Here is a 24,461-nt window from a genome sequence, read left to right as displayed (position 1 = left end):
CTGACTAGTGTTGGCCAGATTAACATGCTGCCTCTTGTTTTTCCTTCCTTTACCAGCAGCTTTCAGTGTCTGAATGTGTTTGGCCTGCAACCTATTAAAAACTGCAACGATGCTGTTCTGCCTAATCTGCTGCCCTCACTAAGCCTCCGAGCGAGCTAATTATATGGTTTTTAAAGTACTATTTTGAATTAAAACAATTCCAAACTGGAAAGGGAAAAAAGCACATAATTTAATGTTACTGTAATAATTGTCAATAGAGTCTGTGGCCTTTGAGGCCCCTTTCTGTGCCTCTGTCCAGATTGTTTCTTATTGCCCATGTGAACAGTAAGAGGCCACAGACCTCCACTCGTGTTTAGGAGGGGGGAGCCCCACCTGCATTTTACAGACATCCCAAGCAGCAGTACAGTCTCTGCTAATAACAGGAAGTCTGGAGTGCCTGGGGATGAGGAGCTGATTGACACATTCTGCCTCCCTTTCTGAATCTTGCAACTGCCCGCTGCCACCCCATTCCTTAGGCACTGCTTTTCTTTCAACAAGAGTCTCTATGGTTTTTAGGCTACAATGGCGCTTTGTCAATAAGCTGGACAGGCCTTGGCAAGCAGCTCTGAATCATTCCACAGCTGTGCTTATGGAGCAACCACAGAATGAAACTGCTGTTGCATTGCCCCTCTGAGCAAAAGTGACTCATGGTTTCCTCTAAAAAGAAAAAAGAAAAAGCATGTCTGTTCCCAGTTCCAATCGCTTACATAGAGCTGCTCGCCTCTATGCATCAGCTCTTCAAAGGGAAGGGCCTGTAAGTGCACGAGGCCACCCCTGGGCCCTGCCTGAGGAGGACGGTCTTCCGAGGAGGACTCTTGCTGCTCAGAAACCAACATCTTGGTTGTCAAAATGGAGAATGGTCTTCTCTCGGCTCTTTACTGTTATCGGACAAAGGGAGCTTGACTCTCGAAAGCTCATACCCAGGAAAAGTTCTTGGTTTTTAAGGTGCCACTGGACTTGCATCTTTCTCAGCTCTTGTGGGAGTTCCATGCATCCTGCTGAAGCTTTTGTATTCTGCAGGAAGTTGCCAGTTCCTTTAAGGTTCAGCTTCCCTCTGGATTTCATCTGTAGCAAACTGTAGCTGACGAACGTCTCCCACCATGCATGGAGCCCGCACTCCAAATCCTGCAGTCTCAGTCTCCGTCCCTGCTGCACACCACTTTCCATTCCCTTGGGTTGTTTCTTTTTCATGCCCTGTCTGTGCAACATGACCCTTTTTGGCAGGTGACGTAAACGCCACTCGTAGAGCAGGGCTCAGGAAATGCTCGCCCTTCCTAGGCAAAATCTTGGAGTGCTAGGAGTGCTATCAGCAGGCAATTGAGTCTAGCAGAACAGAGTGTTCGAAAGGCGGAACAAAAGCACACACACTGCTCCACCTCCAGTTGTGGACCCTCCAAGTCTGGCCGGAGTTTGGCTCCCGAGGCAGGGCTGGTGGGCACGCTCCTGGGAGGATACAGTTCCCCTGGGCAATCCAGCCAGTCCTTGGCTATGGAGCGAGGGTAGCCTGCCTGCGGCTTAAGATTGCGGTGGTCATACTTCCAGTACTCTCTGCCCTTAAAGGCAAACACTGTTCCTGCAGTAAGACAAGAGAGGCCATCAACACTGAATGAAGGTGTAGCCTAAGAGAACAGAACTGTCCGCGTGAATGAAGTGGGGATAGAACTGGTCTGATGCAGCAGGAAATGGAGCTACATAAGAAAACAATTGCCCACTGGGCACCCCAGCCATTCTCAGGTCTCTTAGGTATAAGAGGAAAATTACAACCATGTGCAGACTCCGTTGCCTCCAGACCATGGACAGAAGGGAGAGGGTGTTTAATAGGGTTGCCAGGCCTCCTGCTATGGCGGCAGGCTACCGGCTGGAATCCCTTTTTGCCCACCACTGCCCCAAGCAGTGGCATGAGAATTTTTTTTTAAATGACATCACTTCTGGTGAAAACGTGGAAGTGATGTTATGTAGTTTTAGGAATTACCAGAAACTCTATGGTGTTACTGTAGTGTTTCTGGTGATTCCTAAAGTAACATGATGTCACTTCCATTTCCCCCAAAAGTGACATTATGGCGCATGTGACACCAGTGACCGCCCCTCCCCCCAAGTCCCTATCTCCCAAGCTCCTACCCGTTGCCAGACAACCTGGCAACCTGAGTGTTTAACCCTTCAAGATCCCTGCTTTCTTAATAGTATTTTAGCTAACAACAAAGCAGGTGCATTGTTTCAAATTGCAAAACTGAATGGCAGTTGAAGGGTCAGACACCATCTCCTTTCCCTGTATGGTTCGTAGGCAAATTGAGGGCCAAGCAACACATGACGAATGACACTTGAATGGCAAGTGGATTGAGTGGATGGCAAGTGAACAGGGAGAAATACACTTGCTGTTCAAGTGCCATTCGTCATGTGTAGCTTGGCCCTGAGGCTGCAGAAGCTTGCAATTGGCATTTTATGGAAGGATCTCATCTGTTTGAACCTTCAGCGGCAAGAGGGCAGTGGACTTGCATTTACCATGCAGCTGTTCACCCAGGGGAAATCAAAGAAAAGCAGCCAACTGAGAAGCAGATTATAAAATAGTAAGAGGGGAGATATACCTACAAACTATTAACTCTTAGTTCCCAGACAGAGAGATTAAATTGAGGGGCAGAGGCTTTCTAACTGGGTAAATTAAGGACTTTTCAGAGAGGAGGAGCTTTGTGCTTCACACATTTAAATAGTCCATAAAATGAAAGAGGTGCAGAACGACTTGCAATGTGACATCTTGATTTTTTGCCGGTTTCACCCTTCCTTATTTTGCTAAATCATTAAAGTAGTGCCAGAAACCCTCCTAAAGACATGGTCGTAGGTGATCTCTTCTGTGGGACTTTATGAGATTAGAGACGTCAAGGGGTCATTTCGTAGAGAAAGAGCGGGAGGAACTCATTAGCATAACTCATTGCCCCTTGACATCGCTGGAAGTGTGTCATTAGCATAACTGATTTGCATATGCCACACCCCCTGACATCACCTGTCCTTGTGTTTTGGACTCAATCCTGGCCATTCAGTGCCGAAATTGGGCCCAAAATGGCAAAAAGGGGCTGAAAATGCCGAAAAGGGGCCCAAAATGGTCAGGATCAGGCCACTGCTGAGTGGGAGAGTGATCCACCACCTGTCAGAGGCCCGATCCAGGCCATTTCGGCCCCAATCCAGGCTGAAACAAGCCCAAAATGGCCAAGAGTCAGGTGGGCAGGACCACCTGTCATGTGACCTCTATGGGGAACTGCGTGTTCCCCCTCGAAATAAGCCCTGGGGACGTCAATCTCTCAGGACTGTCCAGAAACAGGGCAAGCTTTCTAAGAATCACACACTCCCAAGAAAAGATTTGGACAGACTGGGGGCTCATAAAGATATTTCATTGCTGCTGAACGGGCTTGCAGGCAGATCCAGATAAACGTGAGCATGGTGAGAAACTAGAGGCGCAGCAAGGTAAATCACAGACACAGCGACAAACACAAACTCACCATCGTTCTCACTCAGCACAGCATCTACAGAAGTGGGGAACTGCTCCCAGGGTGTTCTTTGGGCAGGGAAGCCCTCCTCCATGTGACCTGTGGCTTCATCATAGCACCAGTGGAGTTCTCCCTTGAAGAAATAGGTTTTCCTTTCTAGAGGCCACGAGAAGGCGCCGTCAATACCTCCCTGTGGCAGCCCGAAGTCTGTGACGGGGCGAGGATAACCCTCTTCCACACCATTGTCCTTAAATACCCAGTACAGAGGTCCTTGAGTAGGGGAAAAGATAATGATCGGTAAAGAGAACCAAGGAAATGGAGGAGGAGGCTTGTTTTACCCAGCAGAACACATGGGGTGCAGTGTGGATTTATATCCCTTTTCCATATACTCATAATATACTGGATTTTAAAAGGCCGGCAGGACTTTCTAGTCTTGCTTGCTGAAAGGCTTACGGGATACTAGAACTGTGCTCACAACACCCGAGGGGAGATCTGTCTTCAAGTATCTACTCTATCACTGAGTGACCTTGGACCAGCTGCTCTTTCTTACACTCACCTATTTCACAGAGCTGTTGTGAGGAAAAAATAGGGGCAAACCACATACACTGTCCTGAGCTCCTTGAAAGAAGGGCGGGATAAAAGGATTAAGGCTTGTATCGAGTTAACGAGATTTTACTGTCTTCTGAACAGCAATTACTCCAGCTGCTTTTGCAAAAGCTTCTCTCTTCTTTAAAGATGGGGAAAGGACTGATGGGGAAACGGAAACATTTCGTTAAAAAAAAAAATCACCAAACTCAGATGTTCCTGCCATAACTGGGGATGGATCCTCCACTACAGCTTTCTTAGGACTGTTAGGGAAGGTGCTTCGCAATTTCTGAGTTGCATTTTAATATAAAGATCACACAGACACGAAGCTGCCTTTTACTGAATCAGACCCTCAAGGTCAGTATTGCCTACTCAGACTGGCAGCGACTCTCCAGGGTTCCCGGTAGAGATCTTTCTCGTCTCTAACTGCCTGGTCCTTTGAAACTGAGATGCCAGGGATTGAACCTGGGGCTATCTGTCTGCAAAGCGGAGACTCTTCCACTGAGCCACAGCCCCAATTCAGGATGTATACATTTCTTGCTTGCATAAGTATGCTCATACAATCAGTAGTACAGAGGTGGTCTTAGGAATTCTAGAGCTTGGAGAAAAGTTTAAGATGGGACCACTGCCATCTTGCTGGGGCCAAGCAAGGGGCAGCCCAAACTCCATCGGGGCAGTAGGGCCACAGGTACTCACCCCCAAGCATGCCTGTTTCCCATTGGCTAAGACCATCCCAGCAACAGTATTTGTTAATCATTTTTCTCTAAGCAGACTGCTCGCCTCCCCAAGCATGCATTTGTGATTTTAATATGTATACTGGAAGCAGACTCCACTTATTCCTAGTAAGCATACACATTTGTGCCAGACACATGGAGAGGAATGCACATTATCTTCTCTGCAATATGGCCTTCTGAACCAAGTCAAGTAAGCTTAAGTAGCAGTATCTGAGGATGTTTTTATACCTCCTTTCATAAGGATAGGACATTATACTTCAAGTTGTCTGTAAGAGAAGTACCTAGGGTGGCCAACTCTAAGTTGGGAAATTTCTGGAGATTTGGAGGTGGAGTCTGGAAAAAATGGTGGGATTTGGGACAGGGAGGGACCTCAGCTGGGTATAATGCCACAGAATCCACCCTCCAAAACACCCGTTTTATTCCAGGATAACTGATCTGTAATTCTGGGAGATTTCCTAACCACACCTGAAGGTACCCCTACCTTCCTTGGACAACATCAACCTGAAACAGGCAGGAAAGAGGCAGGAGCAAGTTCTTTGAAGAAGAGAGAGACCATACGGCTGCCTGTCCCTACTATTATGCTGGGAACACACAATTCCCAGCAACTGAGAAGACTGCAGGGGGGAGAGGCACGGAGAGACATCTGGGGGGACCTCCTCCTGCACCCTCCCCCCCAATACTGCCAGTAGATAACGTAGCATTTTAAGCATATGGAACATCAACATAATACGTTTATTTTGTGATTCAGCACATATACTTAATGGCAATAAGTTCATTAATAACCATAAATCCTGATCCAATAGATAGGCAATAGGTTTCCTATTTGACTCTGAAAACCACTGCTCTGAGAGCCAAGCTACAAGTGACGAATTACACTTGCCTGGCAAGTGAACAGACTCACGTGTATTCCTCCCCTTTCACTTGCCATTCACTTGCACTCCACTTGAATGGCAAGTGAACAGGGAGGAATACACGTGAGTCTGTTCACTTGCCAGGCAAGTGTAATTCGTCACTTGTAGCTTGGGTCTCAGAGTCAAAGAGCACACAGGGGCAACCTCCTTTGTCCACTAACCTTAGGCAACAAGAACCAGTATATTCAGGCCCTCTCACTTGTCATGCTCCTGGGCAGTTTGCTTCCTTTGCCTGCCCCCCCTGCAACTCTGGGCAGGGGTGGGAATTCACAGGGCATGGGGGGAGGTGAGCATTTGAATAGAATGGGAGGGGCGCAGGGAGAGGGGAGCATGGCTGTTTAAATTGTTTATATGGGTAGAAAGTTAGGATACAGATGCTTTAAATAAACACCATTTCCAGAACCAACTGGCTACCTCACTCTGAGTGGGGCATTGCATTACCTCACGCATGAACCTCTTACCACTGAAGAAGAGGATGCGATGGTCCGTGTGCCTCTCATACACAGCATCTACTTTGCGGAGACTGGAAGGGAGGCCTCGCCAGAAGCCCATGATCAAAGCAGGGCGCAAAGAGGTGAGATGCCGCCCTTGGGTCAGCCGCCAGAAATACTGACCTGCCACAGGTGGGAGAGGATGGGAGAAAGAAAGATGAAATCTCACCTGGAAGAAGTACCTGCTGAGGGCCAAGCTACACATGACGAATGACACTTGAATGGCAAGTGTATTTCTCCCTGTTCACTTGCCCTCCAGTCAATCCACTTGCCGTTCAAGTGTCATTCGTCATGTGTAGCTTGGCCCTCAGTTGCCAAATTACCATCACCACAAGAAGCTCATAGGATTTATTATTATTATTAATGTATCTATACCAGAGTACAAAATTCGCTCACTGTCCATCTGGTATGATTTGCGTCTCTGTATTTCTGAACACTTGCCCCTTTAAAATATACACATTGAACAATCAAGTTTGGATTGAGTGCCAAGCATGTGTTTTTTTTAAAGGGGGGCACTGAAAAATGCATTTTTTTGCTTCACTTGCTGCATTGGCACAGTTATTTTATCGCTGACAAAATGCCCACAATACTGTGCAGGTAAGAGTCAGAGAGGGATTGCTATCAAAGACAATGAGTGAAAGTTCTGGATTCTCTGCTACTTTTTGTTTGGGGCAGGGGAGATGAGTGGGTACATGAGACTGGGCTGAGACAGACAAGTCAAAAGAAGAACTCAAACCACTTCATCGCACTAGTGCCAATGTTAACGTAGAGGTTCAAGTGCTGGACTATGACATGGGATATCTAGATTCAGACCCACACTCTGCTGTGAAGCTCCCTGAGTGATCTTGGGGCAGTTGCACTCTCTCAAGCCTATCCTACCTCACAAGAGGTGCTGTGTGGATAAAAACAGGGGAAAAGATAACCATGCACATTGCACCGAGCTCCACTGAAGAAGAGGGCAATAAAAAGATAGGAGGTTAGATAGGTAGAATACAATGAAGAAGAGACATAAGTGAAAGAGAAAGCAGCAACCCTTGAATATCCATTTAGGCTCTGTAAATATTCTTAGTTAGCTGCCACTTAACATGTTTCACTGGTTAGATTAACTGAACATTGTTTAGGAAAAATGTAAATATTTTATTTAAATCATTCATTGAATGATTTTTTTTGTTGATAATTTAAGGCATGAGGGATACAAATCACCTTGTATACTGCTAGAGTATTCTATTTTGGATTTTAATTCCATGTTTTTATTATATATTAGGGTTGGGGGGGGGGAGATGTATGATGACATTTTTGTATGTCACCTTGGGAGAAATGACACCATGAGCCAAAAGACAGGTAGAATTGTTTTAATCGATCAATAAAGGCTAGTTTATGTCAGTCCCTGGCCCTCCCTTCATAAAGAACACCTAGAAACTGCTGGACATAAGGCTGCAAACCTTTGAAAAAGAACGTTTCCCCTCTAATCTGAGCAACAGCGTCAACATTGGAGGCACAGCGATCGGGGAATTCCTTCCCTGACCTGAAAAAAAGAAATGACAATGACAATCAGCCTATACAATATGCATCTTTTTTTATTTTTTAAGACACTAGATCAATGGGGACGAAATATTGGCCTCCTGCTCCCCAGTAACCATCACATCACTCATATGGGATACTGGGAAGCAGACGCTTCCAGGAGAGCAAACAATACCTTTTACTCTATCGGTATACAGCATTAACTGCCACATCCAGCTTCAACTGGGCTACCTTCAGCCTCTTTGAAAAGAGAAAAGCATCGAAGTGAGGTCTGATGTGAATAAAGATCTCCTGCAGGCTTTTAAAAAAGCCAATTAGCATTGCAGTCCCAAGTGGTGGCCTAGAAGATCAGAGAAGGCTTGTGGGATGAAAAGGTGTGTAAAGCCCTTTCCTTCCATGCCTTTTCCACATCCCTCTAATGCAGCAGTGGGGAAAAGTTTGGGAAAACTTCGGAGTTTTTCCCCCTGTGCAGGGAATGGCAGCTCTGAAGACCCTTTTTACAACAAGGAAGAGGCATGGGAGGAAGGGGATAAAACACTTTTCCTGCCAGCTTCTCCTTCCTGAATCTTCAAAGCAGCTGCCTAAGGCTGCTAATTAGCTTTTTTTAAAACTCAGAAGACCCTATACATGGATCTTTTGCACCTTGTTGGCCTGACCCACAGAAACACAGAAGTACGGATTTAATTTGACAAAACGTTATTTTCTACAGTTGCAGCAGCATCATCAGTTTCTACTGCTGGAACATAGCACTTTCAGGAAGGAAGGAAGATTTGTACATGCTGTTCATTCTCTTTTTCCCCCATGGTCTCCACGAACTAGTAAACCTGCACCATCTTCCTTGCTTATTCATACTCCAATGGGCCAATGCAATCCATGCAATCTTAGCAGAGGTTCATATACCCAAAATCTTCAGCATTTTTAAAATCAGCCTTTTCATTAGCTTTCCATATTTGAGGTTTAGTTTAGTATCAAAGCAATAAATTGAAAGGATGACCTGAACATGGCATGACATGTCACAACAGTGAATATTCAAGTGTCACTACGGGAATATTGTTTCTTTGAAGTCATTTGCAGCATCACATCTGATGTAAAGCCTTTAGAAGAACTCATCAATATGCAGATGACACCCAGCTCTGTATCTCGCTATTCAGGTCCCTACAGGATGCAGTAGAAATCTTAGATCGCTTCCTGACAGCCGTGGTGAAATGGTTGAAAAACAACAAATTGAAATTGAACCCAGACAAGACTGAAGTCATGCTTGTTGGGAAGGCAGAGATCTTGAAGGGCATTGTACTCTCTGCTTTTGATGGAGTTCATCTGACCCCTGCAGACTCAGTTAAGAGCCTGAAGAAGTCAGAAGAGCCCCCACTCTCCTGGCTTTTCGTAAATGATGCAAAACTGAACTATTCAAAAAGGCTCTTTACTCAAATGGGAGGGCTGTATTGTAGGGATGGGGTCTCAGATGCTTTGCTAACGAGTTAGGGACCATAGACTTCATCACTATATTGCCTTACATATTATCTGCTGCTTTAAATATGTACTCCTATGTACCACCAGTGCTCCATGTTGTCTAACGTTCGTCCTAGAATTGATTATGTTCTGCTTCAGTATTTCTTCTACTCTGTATTGGATTCTTGCTAATACTATGTCTTTTAAACTTGTATCTCTTTACCCTATGGTACAGTTCATGGAAATGTTCTTGATACTGTATTGAAATGCACTTGATACCGATTCTACTCATCTCATACTGTGTAATCCGCCTTGAGTCTCAGTGAGAAAGGCGGACTATAAATGACATAAATAAAAATAAAATAAATAATAAAATAGTTGGGAAGGGCTATGGCACAGTGGCAGAACATCTGCTTGGCATGTAAAGGGTCCCATGTTCAAGTCTCCGGCACCTCCAGTTAAATGAATCAAGTAGAAGCAGGGCTTTTTTTCAGCTGGAACAGGGTGGAATGGAGTTCTGGCACCTCTTGAAAATGGTCACATGACTGGTGACCCTGCCCCCTGATCTCCAGACAGAGGGGAATTTAGATTGCCCTCCGCGCCACTCCAGTGGTGTGGAGGGCAATCTAAATTCCCCGCTGTCTGGAGATCAGGGGGCGGGGCCACTGGCCAAATGACCATTTTTGCCTAGGGTGATTTAAACTTTAAAAAACTGTTCCAGCTGACCCAAAGTAACGTCATTGTGTGGTCTTGAGTCCCGCCACCTCTTTTCCCAGTAAAAAAGCCCTGGGTAGAAGATGATGTCAAAAGACATTTTTTTTAAAATCTGGGACAAGTCAGACTAGATAATACTGACCTTGATAAACCAAAGGTCTGACTCAGTTTAGGGCAGCTTCATGTGCTCATGTGAGCTACTTTGGAGTCAACAGAATGATGCACACATAAATCAAGGTATACTTGATACAGTGTACTTAGGAGGCATGAATAAAAGGCACTCTCACCTTAGAGCCGGGAAATCATGCGGCATGGACAGCAGATCTGGGAGCAGTGAGGTTGCCTCTGGTTTCTCTGTGGAATGAAGAATTCTGCTCCCTGAATTAAAAACGAGGAAGGGAGGAAGGAGAGAATGAATCAGTGAATATAAGATCTTTTAAAAGCATGAATCATATGATATGGACTCCGGAACATGCAGAGAGCTAGTCGGTATAAGCAGAGAGGCTTTATCAAACAGAAGTGGAAATGTAAAGTGACACAGACCACAATCTGTTGCTTGCCTGGGTCCATCCAATGGAGATAAACTAAGCAATTGCTAAAAATCTGGATCTGATGTACTTCAGATTGTACATATTACAACTACCACAAGTCACGTTAGCAAACTTACAAACATTACAAAACTATATTGAAATGTAAACATTAAAGATTTTGTTTCCACTGTTCATTGATTTATCTTCAGTACCAGCACAGCAGTCTGAGACATAAGCATGGTATCCTTTTGATTTACCCAAGACATCCTTGCTAAAGAACAAGAATCTGTTTCAAAAGATTTCTGGTTCATACAGATTTCAGATTGGTTTTCATTCCTGTGACGCACAACCAAAAAAGCCACATAATTACTGTATGCCCTGTGCCACCCCAAACATGCACAAACAATAATATAGAGTATAGCCCTCCTAATTAGCAAAGTACCTCTGAACATCTAGGGCTGTCCTTCCCCTTTATGAGCTAGCATTCAACAGTAGCATGCCTCATTCCACCACCTTATTCGGCTGCATATGTTGACCCAGCCTCAAACACAGAATCCCTGCATCTGCACATCCTTGATATAACTGTCAGAAGAGCCACAAGTGGCACGTCAAAAAGTCACAGGTGGCTCCCCAGCCACTGAGCGAGTATCACTGATCTAGAGAAACAGAGATGAGCTAGTACAGTGATGCTCGATGCCCTGACCTAGTACAGTGATGCTCGAGCACACCAAACGGCCCCTTTATCTTGATCATGTTGACCTTGCCACGCTTATTCATGCCACTGTAACCTCAAGGCATATTATTGTAATGCGGTATATATAGGTCTGCCCAGGGCTTTTTTTCAGCTGGAACGCAGTGGAACAGAGTTCCAGCACCTCTTAAAAATGGTCACATGGCCAGTGGCCCCGCCCCCTGATCTCCAGACAGAGGGGAGTTTAGATTGCCCTATGCACCGCTGAGTGGCGCGTAGGGCAATCTAAACTCCCCTCTGTCTGGAGATCAGGGAGCGGGGCCACAGACCATGTGACCATTTTCGCCGAGGGCTATTTAAACTTTAAAAAACTCCCCCCTTGTTCCAGCTGACCCAAAGTGACATCATTGTGCGGTCCTGAGTTCCACCACTGAGTTCCACTAACTCTTTTCCCAGAAAAAAAGCCCTGGGTCTGCCCTTGGAAACTGTTAGGATACTGTTAGGTTTATGTTGGTATTTTTAAAAATTATCCTTTTGGTATTCTGGTTTATATTAGTATGATCATATTACATTTGTGCTTCAGCAGCTTCACTGCTTTGTTTCTGGACAGAATTCAAGGTGCTAGTTGTGATACCTTTAAAGCCCTGCATGGCCTGGGACCCACATACCTAGTAGATCACTTTTCCCCATATGATCCCATGCACCAACTAAAGTAATTAGGTGGCTCACTTTTGGCAACCCCTCTATTTGGCAGGTCTGCTCTGTTACAACTCAGGCACGCTGGTTTTCGGTAGTTGCATCCACACTTTGGAACAGCCTGTTCTGTAAAAAGCGCAAAATGGAATTATTTTGATGCGCCTTTGATGGAGGCAACTAATGAATATCAGTAATTGGCAGCTGGTGGCGATGTGTGTTGCAGGAGCTGCAGTTAACTTGATGTACTTTATTCTCTCTCTTCTAACTGTTCATGCTTATATTTTATGAACCACTTTGGGCATTGTAGAAAGGTGGGATATAAATATTTTAAACCTAAGTAAGTAAAATATCCTGCTGCCGTACATACCATAAAGCTTCTGTATTTCCGACTGATCGTCCAAGTAGAGCTGATACTGCAGTGGGTCTCCCACTGGTCCCTGGTAATAGGGGCGCATGATGGAGTGCTTGGAGGGTGAATGTGCTAAGCCAAGGCTGTGTCCAAACTCATGAACAGCCACTGCAAAGAGGTCAGTACCAAAGTCATCTGCTGAAACATGAGAGCAAGCAGTTAAAAGCAGTTAAAAGCATAAGATGAGAGAAGCTACAGCAAAGACCGTTATGGAAACGGGAAGGATAAAAGCCCATCCTGACAAACCACTTGCCCCGAGGCAGGTTGTCCAAAAGACTGCGCATCACCACCCCAAAAAAGAAGCGCTGCAGAAGAATATCTACAGATTAATCATGCCAGACAAGTAAGCCAAGCTGCAAGAATGTAAGCCAAGCTGTAAGCCAAGCCAAGCTGCCCCACAAACATGGTTGTCAGTCAGATCCATCCTGAGTGTGAATAAGCCCTATCCATCAAACCTTCCAAAAGGAGGAACAAGCAGGCTTTTTGCCAGACAGACAAATAAGAGACAACTTAAGGACAGTGATCAATGCTATTGAATACTACGACAAGCGTTGTGACAAAGAGGTTGGTTTCTTCTTTGTAGACGCTGAAAAAGCGTTTGACAATTTAAACTGGGATTTTATGTTTGCCACTATGGAAAAGCTACAACTGGGAGAAAGATTCGTCAGAGCAATCAAGGAAATCTATAGAGACCAGACTGCAGCAATTGTAGTGAATGATGAATTGACCAAAAAATTGACGATTAGTAAAGGAACAAGACAAGGTTGCCCGTTATCTCCATTGTTGTTCATTTTAGTATTGGAGATTCTGATGATACAAATTCGACAAGATGAGGAAATACGAGGAATAAAAATAAAGGACTACTCATATAAGGTCAGAGCATTTGCAGACGACATAATGTTAATTGTAGAAGACCCACTGGAGAACATGCCAAAAGTGATAGGCAAGATCAAGGAGTTTGGAGATTTGGCAGGTTTCTTCATTAACAAAAAGAAGTCAAAGATATTATGCAAAAACATGACTAAGCAGAAACAACAATTGTTAATGGAAACAACGGATTGTGAAGTAACTAGTAAGGTGAAATACTTGGGAGTTGAGCTGACTGCAAAAAATATAGATTTGTTCAAGAATAATTATGAAAAATTATGGACTCAGATAGAGAGAGACTTGATCAAATGGAATAGATTGAACCTGTCATGGTTGGGCAGGATTGCAGCAGTTAAGATGAATGTGTTACCAAGAGTAATGTTTTTGTTACAGACAATACCAATCATCAGAGACTCTAAACAATTTGAAAAATGGCAGAGGAAAATATCAGATTTTGTTTGGGCAGGCAAGAAGCCTCGAGTGAAAGTAAAAGTTTTACAAGATGCAAAGGAGAGAGGCGGAATGCAACTGCCCAATCTGAGACTTTACCATGATGCAATCTGCCTAGTTTGGCTAAAAGAGTGGATGACATTAAAGAATAAGAAACTATTAGCCCTAGAGGGATATAAAAAAATTTTTGGATGGCACGCATACCTATGGCATGACAAAGTAAAGGTCAACTCGATGTTCCTGCATCATTTTGTAAGGAGAAGTCTATTTACAATCTGGAAGAAGTATAGAACTTACTTACAAGAAGGAACCCCCTTGTGGGTGGTTCCATATGAGGTGATAGATCCGAGAGCTGTGGATAATGAACAACAATGTTTAACGTATAAAGAAATAACTAAGATTGAAGTATCTAAACTTAGAATAAAGACGCAAGAGGAACTATCACCTAACTATGATTGGTTTCAGTATAGACAGATTAGAGACTTATACAACTCAGACTTTGCAAAAGGGGGCATACGAACAGAGAACTCGGAACTAGAGCAGACCCTTCTTAAAGAAGACAAGAAAAGAATATCCAAGGTATACCAAGTATTGCTGAAATGGTATACTGAGGATGAGATAGTTAAAACACAGATGGTGAAATGGGCTATAAATTTCAATAAAGAAATAACAATGGAGGCATGGGAATACTTGTGGAAAACTACAATGAAGACAACGACATGTATTAATATTAAAGAGAACATTTTCAAAATGATCTATCGTTGGTACATGACACCAAAGAAGATTGCGCTAGGGAATTTGAATACTTCTAATAAATGCTGGAAATGTAAGAAACATGAGGGCTCCCTCTATCATATGTGGTGGTCGTGTGAGGTAGCTAGGCAGTTCTGGGGGGAAATAATAAGAGAAATGAGTGAAATTTTACAGTTTCAAATAAATAAGAACCCAGAACTCCTGCTGCTAAACTTGGGAATGGAGGGAATTCCAGCCCATCATAGGACGTTGATTTTTTATATGACTGCAGCAGCTAGACTTTTGTATGCGCAGAAATGGAAAGTACAAGAAGTACCAACTATTGAAGATTGGATCTACAAATTGCTGTATATGGCTGAAATGGACAAGATGACAAGAAAACTGAGAGATCTGGACTCAGGGCAGTTCAACACAGACTGGGAGAAGCTGAAACAATACCTGGAGAAGAAATGGGAGGTGGGAGGAAAACTGTGGCAGTTTGAGAACTACTGAAATATAATAAAAGTATAAAAGAGAGGGGTGACTTTACCGGGGGAGGAAGAGAAATGTGAATTTATAAGCAGTTAGATTAATTGATTGAGATATATATAGATATGTATAGGTCAACTGATAGAGAATAATTAATGATAAGGTTTAAACATGAGGATTGACTAACTAACAATATTTTCTTTCTTTGACAAGATTTATATGCACCAAACTGAATGTATAGAAGAGTTAAATTGATTGAGTATCTGAGGAGTTATATAGAATTACCATAAAAAGTTGAAATGAGTAATATATAGAGAACAAATCAAATTGTTTGATTTAAATGTGGGAAATTTTTATGGTTTATGATATATAGGTTTATATAGAATTATTCAAAACTGGAAAATGGGATAAATTGTTTATCTAAAGACGTATAGTTTGGGTGTATAATAATTAAAGGAGTTAATGATGCACTGCTTAATATAATGGAGAATGTATATCTGTTTTAGACAGAGGAATTTAATAGAAGTAAGGGAAAAGGGACAGAGGGTGGGAAAGCTGTTGGAAGTCAACAAAAGGGGGGGAAAGGGAGGGGGTTAGAAACGAAAAATTAGGGGAAAATTGATTGTAATGTAAAAATAAAAATGTTCTAACCCAATAAAAAAAATTTTCAAAAAAAAAAAAAAACCTTCCAAAAGGAAACTGGGAGCACAAATCCAAATCCCCGTCCTTATGAGCTCACATTTTCTTCATCGGTAAGGGCACATGTCCACAGTAACTCTCCTGCCTCACAAAAGTCAATTCACCTGGTGAGCGAAAGGTCCAGTCTTCATCACTGTCAAAATGGACATTGCCAGCTCTTTGGGGGTCTCCAGGAAAGAAGGCATGAGCCACCATCCCACCTGGCCCATCAAAAGCGTAGCCATCGTGATGGTCAAGTTGGAGGAACTCCACAGAGATGTCCGCATTGTGGCTGCCCACCTCATGGAAGTTCAAAGGTGTGGCTTCGCTCCACACTTTCAAGGCATAAAACATCAGCACACGCATAGTCTCTCGGCTAAGACGGGCCTCGCGTGGATAGGTCTTCACCCTGTGATAGAGACAGTGTTTCAACAGAGCCAACAAATTCCCCGTCTTGTTTTGCCTGAAACATATTGGAAAGACATTCAGAAACGACCTGGGACCGGGGATGGATTCAGACAACCAAGAACCAAACAGTAGTCACTAAAAGGCACACCCTATGACTTCCAGCCACGTTAAGCTAGAAAGACATTTCAGAAACAAATTCCATTAATAATCTGACTGTACTGCTCTAGGTCTCAACGTTTTAAGTTCCCACCCTTCAAGGAGCTTGGATGATTCTAAATGGGTGCATCACTATAAAAAGTCCACTGTGGCTATTTAGTTATGCATTTTGTTACAGTTCTCATGAGTTTTGAGCAATGCTTTTGGTGCACCAGCAAATGTTAAATTGCCATATTAATGTTGAGTCCCAACTGCATTTCGTGGAGTATATTTTCTGAATTCCTGATATATATAGTTTTCCCCTTGTTAATTTGGTTAACGTTCTGGTTATTTCAAAGCCTGCAGTGGCCAGCAGAATCTTGCGCCCCAGTAATCCAACTAGCCCCTCATACTCAGTCCCTTTTGTCTGCTAGCACCCCCTAGTGGTGACTCTGAGGACTTTGTCTACACATGAGCTTTGACTAAACTCGCAAGTAAACCCTGTTGATTCCAAAGTGACTTACGACTTGGTAAAAGCTTAAGACTGCAGACCTTGAAGGGGATTTTCTACACATGATTTGTGTTTCAGCTGGTCTATATCACAAATATAAAATTTATGATGGCTGGCGTAGACATCTGATTTCTCTTGCACATGCTGTCCTGCATTGGGGTGGACTGGCCACTTAACTTAATTGGGCAAATTTCTGGTGGGCCACTGCCCTGGACGGATGCTGGTGGCCAGGAGCTAGCAGAGCCAAGTTCCTGGAGCTACACCAACAGCACTGGGGTCATTTTGCTCTAGCCCTTCAGCAGCAACAGTGATGAGAGTCAGCAAACCAGCTGCCTCCTCCTGCAACACCAGTGGAGGCAACAAGTAAGATTATGATAGCGATGGCAGGTCATCAACTAGAACCCCTGGGAAGATTTGAGAGGTGGGGACAGGCTTACTGGCACGATGCTGGCTGATTATGTCACCTGTGGCAAAAATCCAGAAGTAACTTCATGATAGCAGGGGGCAACATTCTAGAATTCACGAAAACACTACGGCTCCATAGAGTTTTGGGCAAATCCTACACTGTCACCCCCTACATCATCATGCTGCTTCCAGTTTTTGCCAGAAGTGATGTTGTACACCAGCACAACACCAATCCAATGACCCCATTCCCCCACCAGCCAACAACAACAATAGTAATAGTAATAACTGCACTTTTATACTGTTCTTCTAGACAGATTAGGGTCCCACTCAGAGCAGTGGACAATGTCACTGGGGCTGAAAGGAGCGGCTCATTCAAGGCCACTTGCTGAGCTCATAAGCAGTGGTGGGATTCAACCAACAGAGTGCTGGTTCACAGCTCGACCACTTAACCACTACACCACAGCAGCTCTAGCAGACAACATGGGGGACTTTGATAAGGACACTCCTAGATGATGCCCCTCGTCAGTGCTGCTAGCTGGGTCTGAGCCGGCTGACTCTTGCACCACTCAGCTTGGCTTGTTGCTGGGCCATTTGAATTTCCCAGCCTGCCCCTGCTGTACATTACAAACATTGATATGTGGCTCAAAGGCTGTTTTTAGTGTCTTGTCAACTGTGAAGATAGACTGAGTCTAAATCCACACAGTCCACTGGCCTTTGCTAGTTCTCTTCGTGCATCTGACGAAGAGAACTGTGATTCTCGAAAGCTTATGCTACAATAAAGTTGGTTAGTCTTAAAGGTGCTACTGGACTCTTTTTGATTTTGCTACTACAGACTAACACGGCTAACTCCTCTGGATCTATGGCCTTTGCTAGTTTCTCTTCTTCTCTGTTTCATTGTCACAGAGCTGGAGTGCCCTTTGGCACTCCACAGGGCTCTTTTACACGTCACACTAAAAGAACGAAAACTAAATCTGAAGACATCTTTCCTTTTGCAGAAGGGCTTGCTCAACCTCTTTGCACATGCAGACGTTTAAGCAATGTTGCAGAACCTCCCTGTTACAGCACTGTCCACATTCTTGTGTAAGTACTTGTGGAACAGGACCACTGCCTGGCTATTTTCCTCCGGCCGTGGCTGTTTGGATTCAAGCCCATAATGAACAGCTGCTTTTAAAAGAGAGCCTGCATTTCTTATTCCAGCTCATATCAACAATAACAGTATAAGATCCTGAGTTCTAAATGCCTCCTCAGATTTAGTCCCAAGTATCTGTTCTTGCAGAAAAATACCCACCTGCTGCACTATGCCTGCCCCCAAAAGGGACATGTATACATATAGACAGGGCTTTTTTTCTGGGAAAAGAGCTGGTGGAACTCAGGAACACACAATGACATCACTTTGTCAGCTGGAACAAGGAGGGAGTTTTTTAATGTTCAAATCACCCACGGTGAAAATGGTCACATGGCCAGTGGCCCTGCCCCCTGATGTCCAGACAGAGGGGAGTTTAGAGGGGGCAAGGCCACCAGCCACGTGACCATTTTCAGGAGGTGCCGGAACTCTGTTCCACCACGTTCCTGCTGAAAAAAGCCCTACATATAGATGTTTTGAGTATTTTATATTGCTCCAGCCCATTCAATAAACCCCACAAAGCTAGTTCTCTTTTTCTCTCCATCTCTCCATCTATGCAATGACACCGTACAGTAGCTCAGCCTTTTGGAGCCCTTATTAATTTTATTATGCAAGAGCCAAAGGTTGAACAGAGCTGGATTAGAGCTGGAAGGGTTGGATTGGTTTGTTTGGCCAATCCTCGGTTAATCTTCTACTCTGCATGTGTCCGAACAACATTCTGGACTTACAAGCTTGTTATACACAGCCCAGCAGTGGTCCTGAAATCCCCTTGATGGATTTCACTTCGCATAAGGTTTTATTCCATATTGCGACAATGCTGCCAGTAACGTATTTTGCTAGGAGTATTTTTGGACGTATTTAACAAACAGCATCCCAAGGCCCCTAAGTTGCATTTTCATTAGCAGAAGAGAGAAAAGCAGTTTATGCACTTCAGTATGTTAAATGCATCCATGAAGATTCCCGACAAGGCATGCTAATGACTCCATTTTTTAAAAAATTAACTGCCTCACTTGAACGATTGGATAATTTTGAACGGATTTCTCCAGACTATATTATGAGACAAATTGTGTTCTGATGTTTTGTTAAAATAACCAAAGGGGCATCTAGTACAATTGCAACTGTGAAAACAGGGGCATATATCTCCCAACCTTTCCACTTCTAACACTGATCAACTGATGTAATCCAGATTATGTTGCACCACAAACAGACAGCAGGTTATTTGCCGAAAGATATTCCTGGAGGAAAGCCAGCTTGATATTATTCCAGCAATTAACCAAACCACACATGGAAAGGAACACAGACTGCAATCCTATGCACATTTACCTAGGAGTAAGCAACACTGACTATAATGGGAGTTACTGTTGAGTAGACCCATGCAGGATTGCACTAAAACAGCCCTAGCTCAGATTATCTGAACTCTGAACTCAGATATAATTCCTTCCCAAAGCCACACATGACAGGTAAATACTGAGCAATCCACAAAATCAGATTGTGGACACGTGCCTTCATACCAAAGTTTATTTTTAATAAATGCATCAGGAGGCTAGCTATGGTCTTGTATTGAAAACTAAAATTGGGTCATTCACAATCACAACTCGAACACAAACTGTTACCAATGGAAGAGCATCGTTGGATTCATTACAAAATGGGATTTGTTTTGAACCAACACAGAAATAGGGATACCTACTTCCAGGAGATATTCCTCTTGGTCCAAACGGAGCCTGCATTCCGCCTGCCCCGGCTCTTTCTTCTCTTTCGCCTTTTTCTCCTCCTGTTTCTCCTCAAAGGGAGTTTTTCTGGGAAGTCGGTGACAACATCAGGCAATGAACAGCGAGGCAGTCGGATCAGAGCCAACGTGGCATCATCTGGTGAATTGAAAGGAGGCAAAAAAGCCAGACCGAATCACATGGCACACAACAACAGGCCCAGTTCTCCATGAGATGGTAAAGTCAGGTTTGGGCTGTACCATTTCAGCTTGCTCGTGTTACTGAATGCTCCTCAAAACAAATGAAAACTTTGCACTTATAGAAGAATAGTATATCAAGGAGGAGGTTAGCCTAGAGCTCTTCTTTCTTACATCCTTGTGGTGGGAAATGTTTGTTGTACAGAAGGTCATGTCTAGAGATGGGCACGAACCAGAAAAAAAACTGAACCATGTCAAATTTCACAAACCACGAACTTTCACGAACCTGCTCCTGGTTAGCGAACCGGTTCATTTGGTTCATGAAAACGTCACATCCAGGTCAGAAAACCATCACTTCCGGGGCAGCAGAAGTTCACTTCTGGGTGAGCAGAAGATCTGCAGGAAGTCCATCCCCTGCTGCCTAGGAAACTGATTGATTGGCACCAGGCTGTCTGCAGTGACGAACCAAAAAACAAACCCAACGATCCAGCCTAAAAGTTTGTGGTGGTTCGTCAGAAATGGGATCTGACGAACCGTGGTTCCCGAACCGGCCTGGTTCGTGCTTAATTTTGGTTCGTATTTCAGTTCGTGCCCATCTCTAGGTGTCCCCAACCTGCTGACTGAAGTGGTATGGACAAGACACAGATTTACCACTTGAATAAGAACTAGATTTCAGATGAAAGAGAGATTCTCTAGTCTTCTTGACAGAGTATGAATTCCTGCACAACTAGTCTCCAGCAGGGGATATTAATCCCTGCCAATGATATATCACACATTATTAATAAAATCCATCAGGGAACATTCTGACAAAGGTATACATGCAATGCTTAGAGTACCAGAGGAAAACTAGCAGGAACTCTCAGGAATCTGTGATTACCCCATACCTGGAATCCCAGTCTCAGCAATGCCTGCAAAGCGCTGCATTACACGGATGGCACTGGTCACAGCCTCCCAGGTCTGCAGCTGGCCTGTTACTGGATCAGCCGGAGGGAGGTATCCATACTGTGTCAGCCATTCCTAGGCAAGGGTCACAGGTGGAGGATACAGGTCAGTATAGTTCCATCTATATTAGTAAAAATTTCATTCTATAGTTTGGGATTCCAACCTTTTCTGGTACAGGGCCACTTCATAGAGAACTTTCAGTGCAATACTAAACAGTGTTACACCCTTCTAAGCCTATTGACTTGAACGGACTTAAGAGGCCATAACGCTGCTTTAGGATTGCACTGTTAGTCAAGCAATAAGGCCTATACCTGCACAGCGTGAAATATGAAAAATGTGATGAGCAAATGGGCATAGAAGTTTTAATTCTAATGCATCAGCCAAGAAGCTGTCAAATGAAATGTCTTGTATAAAAAGCAAAAATAGATACTGTGTGCACCTGATTTACATATTTTGCAGACTTTTCTGCTATGGTTATTAGCACTGATCTCTGCTAGAAAAAGAATCTATGAAGTATACCAGCCAGAGATGACAATTTCTTGCACGTTGTCCTAATTTCTACTTTCAATTACTCAGAGCCAAACTATACTCAGGGCCGGATCAAGGGGTGCAGGGGGGGTAGTCTGCCCCCGGCGCCACCAGGGAGGGGGTGCCGGGAGCAGCTGCCAGAGCGCGCAGCAGGCAGCATGGGCAGCCTCGCAGCCTCCTGCGCTGCCTTTCGCCTGCCCCACGGGACAGGGGGCGGCTGGCTTGCCAACTTGGAGCTAGCAACCCTACTTACAGGCCCAGTAGAGAGTATAGTCAGAGCCAGATCTAGGGTTGCTGGTGCCCTGCAGGACAGTGGGCACGCGGCAAGCCAGCCGCCCCGTCCCACGGTGCAGGCAAAAGGCAGCGCAGAGGGCTGCAAGGCTGCCCGCACCATGCGCCTGCCCCGCAGGACAGGGGGCGGCCAGCTGCCCCCTCTCCTGCAGGGAGGCGAATGGCACGGGCGGCTTCCCAGTCCCGCACGCTGCCTCCGCCGCCCTGCGTGATGTCACCAAAATGACATCATCACACCGCGCTGGAAGCACATGCATGCAGCCAGACTAGGGTTGCCCCGGGAATCAGCAACCCTAGATCCGGTTCTGACTATACTCTCTAGAACATACTGGGCCTGTAAGTAGAGTTGCTAGCTCCAAGCAGGAATTCCTGGAGATCTGAGAGTGAAATCTGGAGAAACCTGGATAAAGTGGGGTTTAGGGAGGGAAAGGACCTTGGCATGGCATAATTCCATAGAGTCCACCCCCCAAAGTAGCCATTTTCTCCAAGTGAACTGATCTCTGTGGCCTGGAGACCAGTTGTAATTCCGGGAGATCTCCAGCCACTACTTGGAGGCTGGCAACCCTACCTGTAAGATGGAGATGTTCCACCATGCTTATGGTGGTTAAGACAGACAGATCATCTAACTGGTCCCTCCCAATGGGGGAGGGGGATATGTGCCCCCAACTCTTTATTTATTAAACCTTAGCCACCCTGCCCAGCAGACCCTGATGATGTTTGAGATGTGGGATGCAATGTGAGCTGCCTTAGAATGGATTTAGTACAGTATTTATACGATTGCTACCAGTGTTTTATTATATGTTTTATTATATGTAATTATATGTCGTATTTCCACTCTGAGCCTGCTTGCGGGGATAGCAGACTATAAATAAATAAATAAAGGAAGGAAGGAAGGTGACCCTGAATATAAGATGATCCCCCCCTTTTAAAAAGGTTATACACAAAAGGGATTTTTCCCTATTACAGCATTTAACTGTAATTTGCATGTAGGGTTGCCAGTCCAGGTTGAGAAATTCCTGGAGATTTTGGGGTTGGAACCTGGATAGAGTGGGGTTTGGGGAGGGGAGGGGTCTCAGAATGGTATCATACCATAGAGTCCACTCCCCAAAGCAGCCATTTTCTCCAGGGGAACTGATCTCTGTCACCTGGAGATCAGTTGTAATTCTGGGAGACCTCCAGCCACCCCCCTGGAGGCTGGCAACCCTATTTGCAAGCAAATTTAAGATGGCCCTTTCTTTTTCTTAACAGCAAAGTAGGGAAAAGCCAATGCCTATCAAATAAATAGGGTATGCTGAAAGCATTCCAAGGGTTAATTTTTGACTGGGAAAACTGCCTGAGTGGAGGGCTTAACCCTCTCTTCCCCAGAACCACAGCTCCTATCCCTATCCGTCCTCTCTGCAGCATCTGCTTTTTGTGCTTAAACTCCACCTCTAGGAATCCTTTCATGTGTCATTTGGGCCACAGTTTGACACATTAAAATGTAACCTGAAGATGTGCCCAAGCATTTTAACTGTATGAGCCACATAAATCATGTAATACTGACAATCCTTGTTTTAACAGATCAAGTTTCTAACACTCATCGTTTGAGAAGAAACATTTCAGAACACGTAGGTAGTTTGTACTATAGATTCGGGATCAAGCCAGTCGAGATGCTGAAACATCTCCGGTGCTTTCTGTTTTTGTTTTTGTTTTGTAATTAGCAGCTGCCAGAGGCCATATCTTTGAATTGCACCCTTCTGCGTGGTGGAATAATGCTGAAACCAATTTTGTTTGGCAGTACATATTGAAAAGAAGTTGAAAGAGAAAGCAGTTTCATTAGGAAAGTTAGCACTGATATTGTTTTGGAGCCATCTTGCCTGTGTGCTTTATTCTCCACCTCCATAACACCTGCTCAACCTGTACATTTGGTAAAGAAAAATTTTACAACAGTATTCCAGCACACCCTCCTCCAATGGAAGAAGACTCTTGTGCCACCCTGAAGACTCATAACTGTATTATGGCATACTTTTTTGTGAGTCAGAGCCCACTTGGTCATATGTATGCAAGGCTTGTAATACATTCAGTAGTCATTAAGTCATTAAGGAAGCACAAAATTCTTTATTAGCTTAACAAAGCTAACTATGTGTCCTTCTAAAATCCATCCTGGACTACTTGAGGACTGGGGATTGAACAAAACTATCAGATTTTTTTTTTTTACTTTGACAAACTTTCTGTTTTGGGTAAAGATACTGTCAATTTTTGATTCTTTCATGCTCCGGGAATGACTTACCACTATCTCTCCACTTTCATCTGCTGGAGTGGGTAAAGGAAGCACATATGAAGGCAAAGATAGAAACAGCAACAGCAGCAAGATCCGAACCAGGTACCCAGAGGCAGCTACTAGCCCTGTCCTTTGCCCATGTACCAACAGGTGGTGCTTCTTCATGGGATGTTTCTTAAGAAAATACACTCCTCCAGTCTCCATCCAGCTAGCACACGCTGCCTTCATGAGCATCCACGTTGCCGGGGTTCGCAAAAAAGACTCCTCAAACAAGTTTTCACAGTTCAGCAGACCTTGCTGATTTCATCTGGAACATCTTGCAGTCTCCTCCAAGTCCAAGATGGGGAATTAGAAACATTGCCATTTTGTTCCTTGGGTTAGGAGTTGGGCACAGACACACTAAGATTTCTCCAATTGCAAGCATTTCCTTTGACATCCAAACTAGAATGAAGGGAATGGCAGAAATAGATATGGATCAAAGTTCTTCTGGCAG

The 24,461-nt window shown here is 44.3% G+C and overlaps 1 protein-coding gene across 1 annotated transcript; it reads right to left on the bottom strand.

Moving 5' to 3' along the window:
• Positions 1-209: 209 nt before the first annotated feature.
• On the bottom strand, positions 210-24,222 carry LOC129342555 (matrix metalloproteinase-17-like). The gene is made up of 10 exons (XM_054998384.1): positions 23,978-24,222; positions 20,832-20,964; positions 19,732-19,909; positions 15,588-15,871; positions 12,205-12,381; positions 10,208-10,298; positions 7,679-7,761; positions 6,207-6,359; positions 3,528-3,785; positions 210-1,612 (listed from the first exon to the last, which is right to left on the bottom strand). The coding sequence occupies exons 1-10, from the start codon at positions 24,200-24,202 to the stop codon at positions 1,314-1,316; spliced, it is 1,881 nt and encodes a 626-aa protein (XP_054854359.1). The 5' UTR covers positions 24,203-24,222; the 3' UTR covers positions 210-1,313.
• Positions 24,223-24,461: the final 239 nt, after the last annotated feature.

The sequence above is a fragment of the Eublepharis macularius genome, chromosome 14, assembly GCF_028583425.1.
Source record: "Eublepharis macularius isolate TG4126 chromosome 14, MPM_Emac_v1.0, whole genome shotgun sequence".
In the NCBI taxonomy this organism is placed as follows: Eukaryota; Metazoa; Chordata; class Lepidosauria; order Squamata; family Eublepharidae; genus Eublepharis; species Eublepharis macularius.
This window is presented reverse-complemented; position numbering and strand designations above follow the sequence as displayed.

Coding starts and splice junctions, on each gene's coding strand:
- LOC129342555 (XM_054998384.1), bottom strand. CDS start 24,202: ATGCTCATGAAGGCAGCGTGTGCTAGCTGGATGGAGACTGGAGGAGTG. Junction 12,382..15,587: donor CTGGACCTTTCGCTCACCAG/GTGAATTGACTT, acceptor ATGTTTCAGCAG/ATGACTTTGGTACTGACCTC. Junction 10,299..12,204: donor GGAAATACAGAAGCTTTATG/GTATGTACGGCA, acceptor TTTTTAATTCAG/GGAGCAGAATTCTTCATTCC.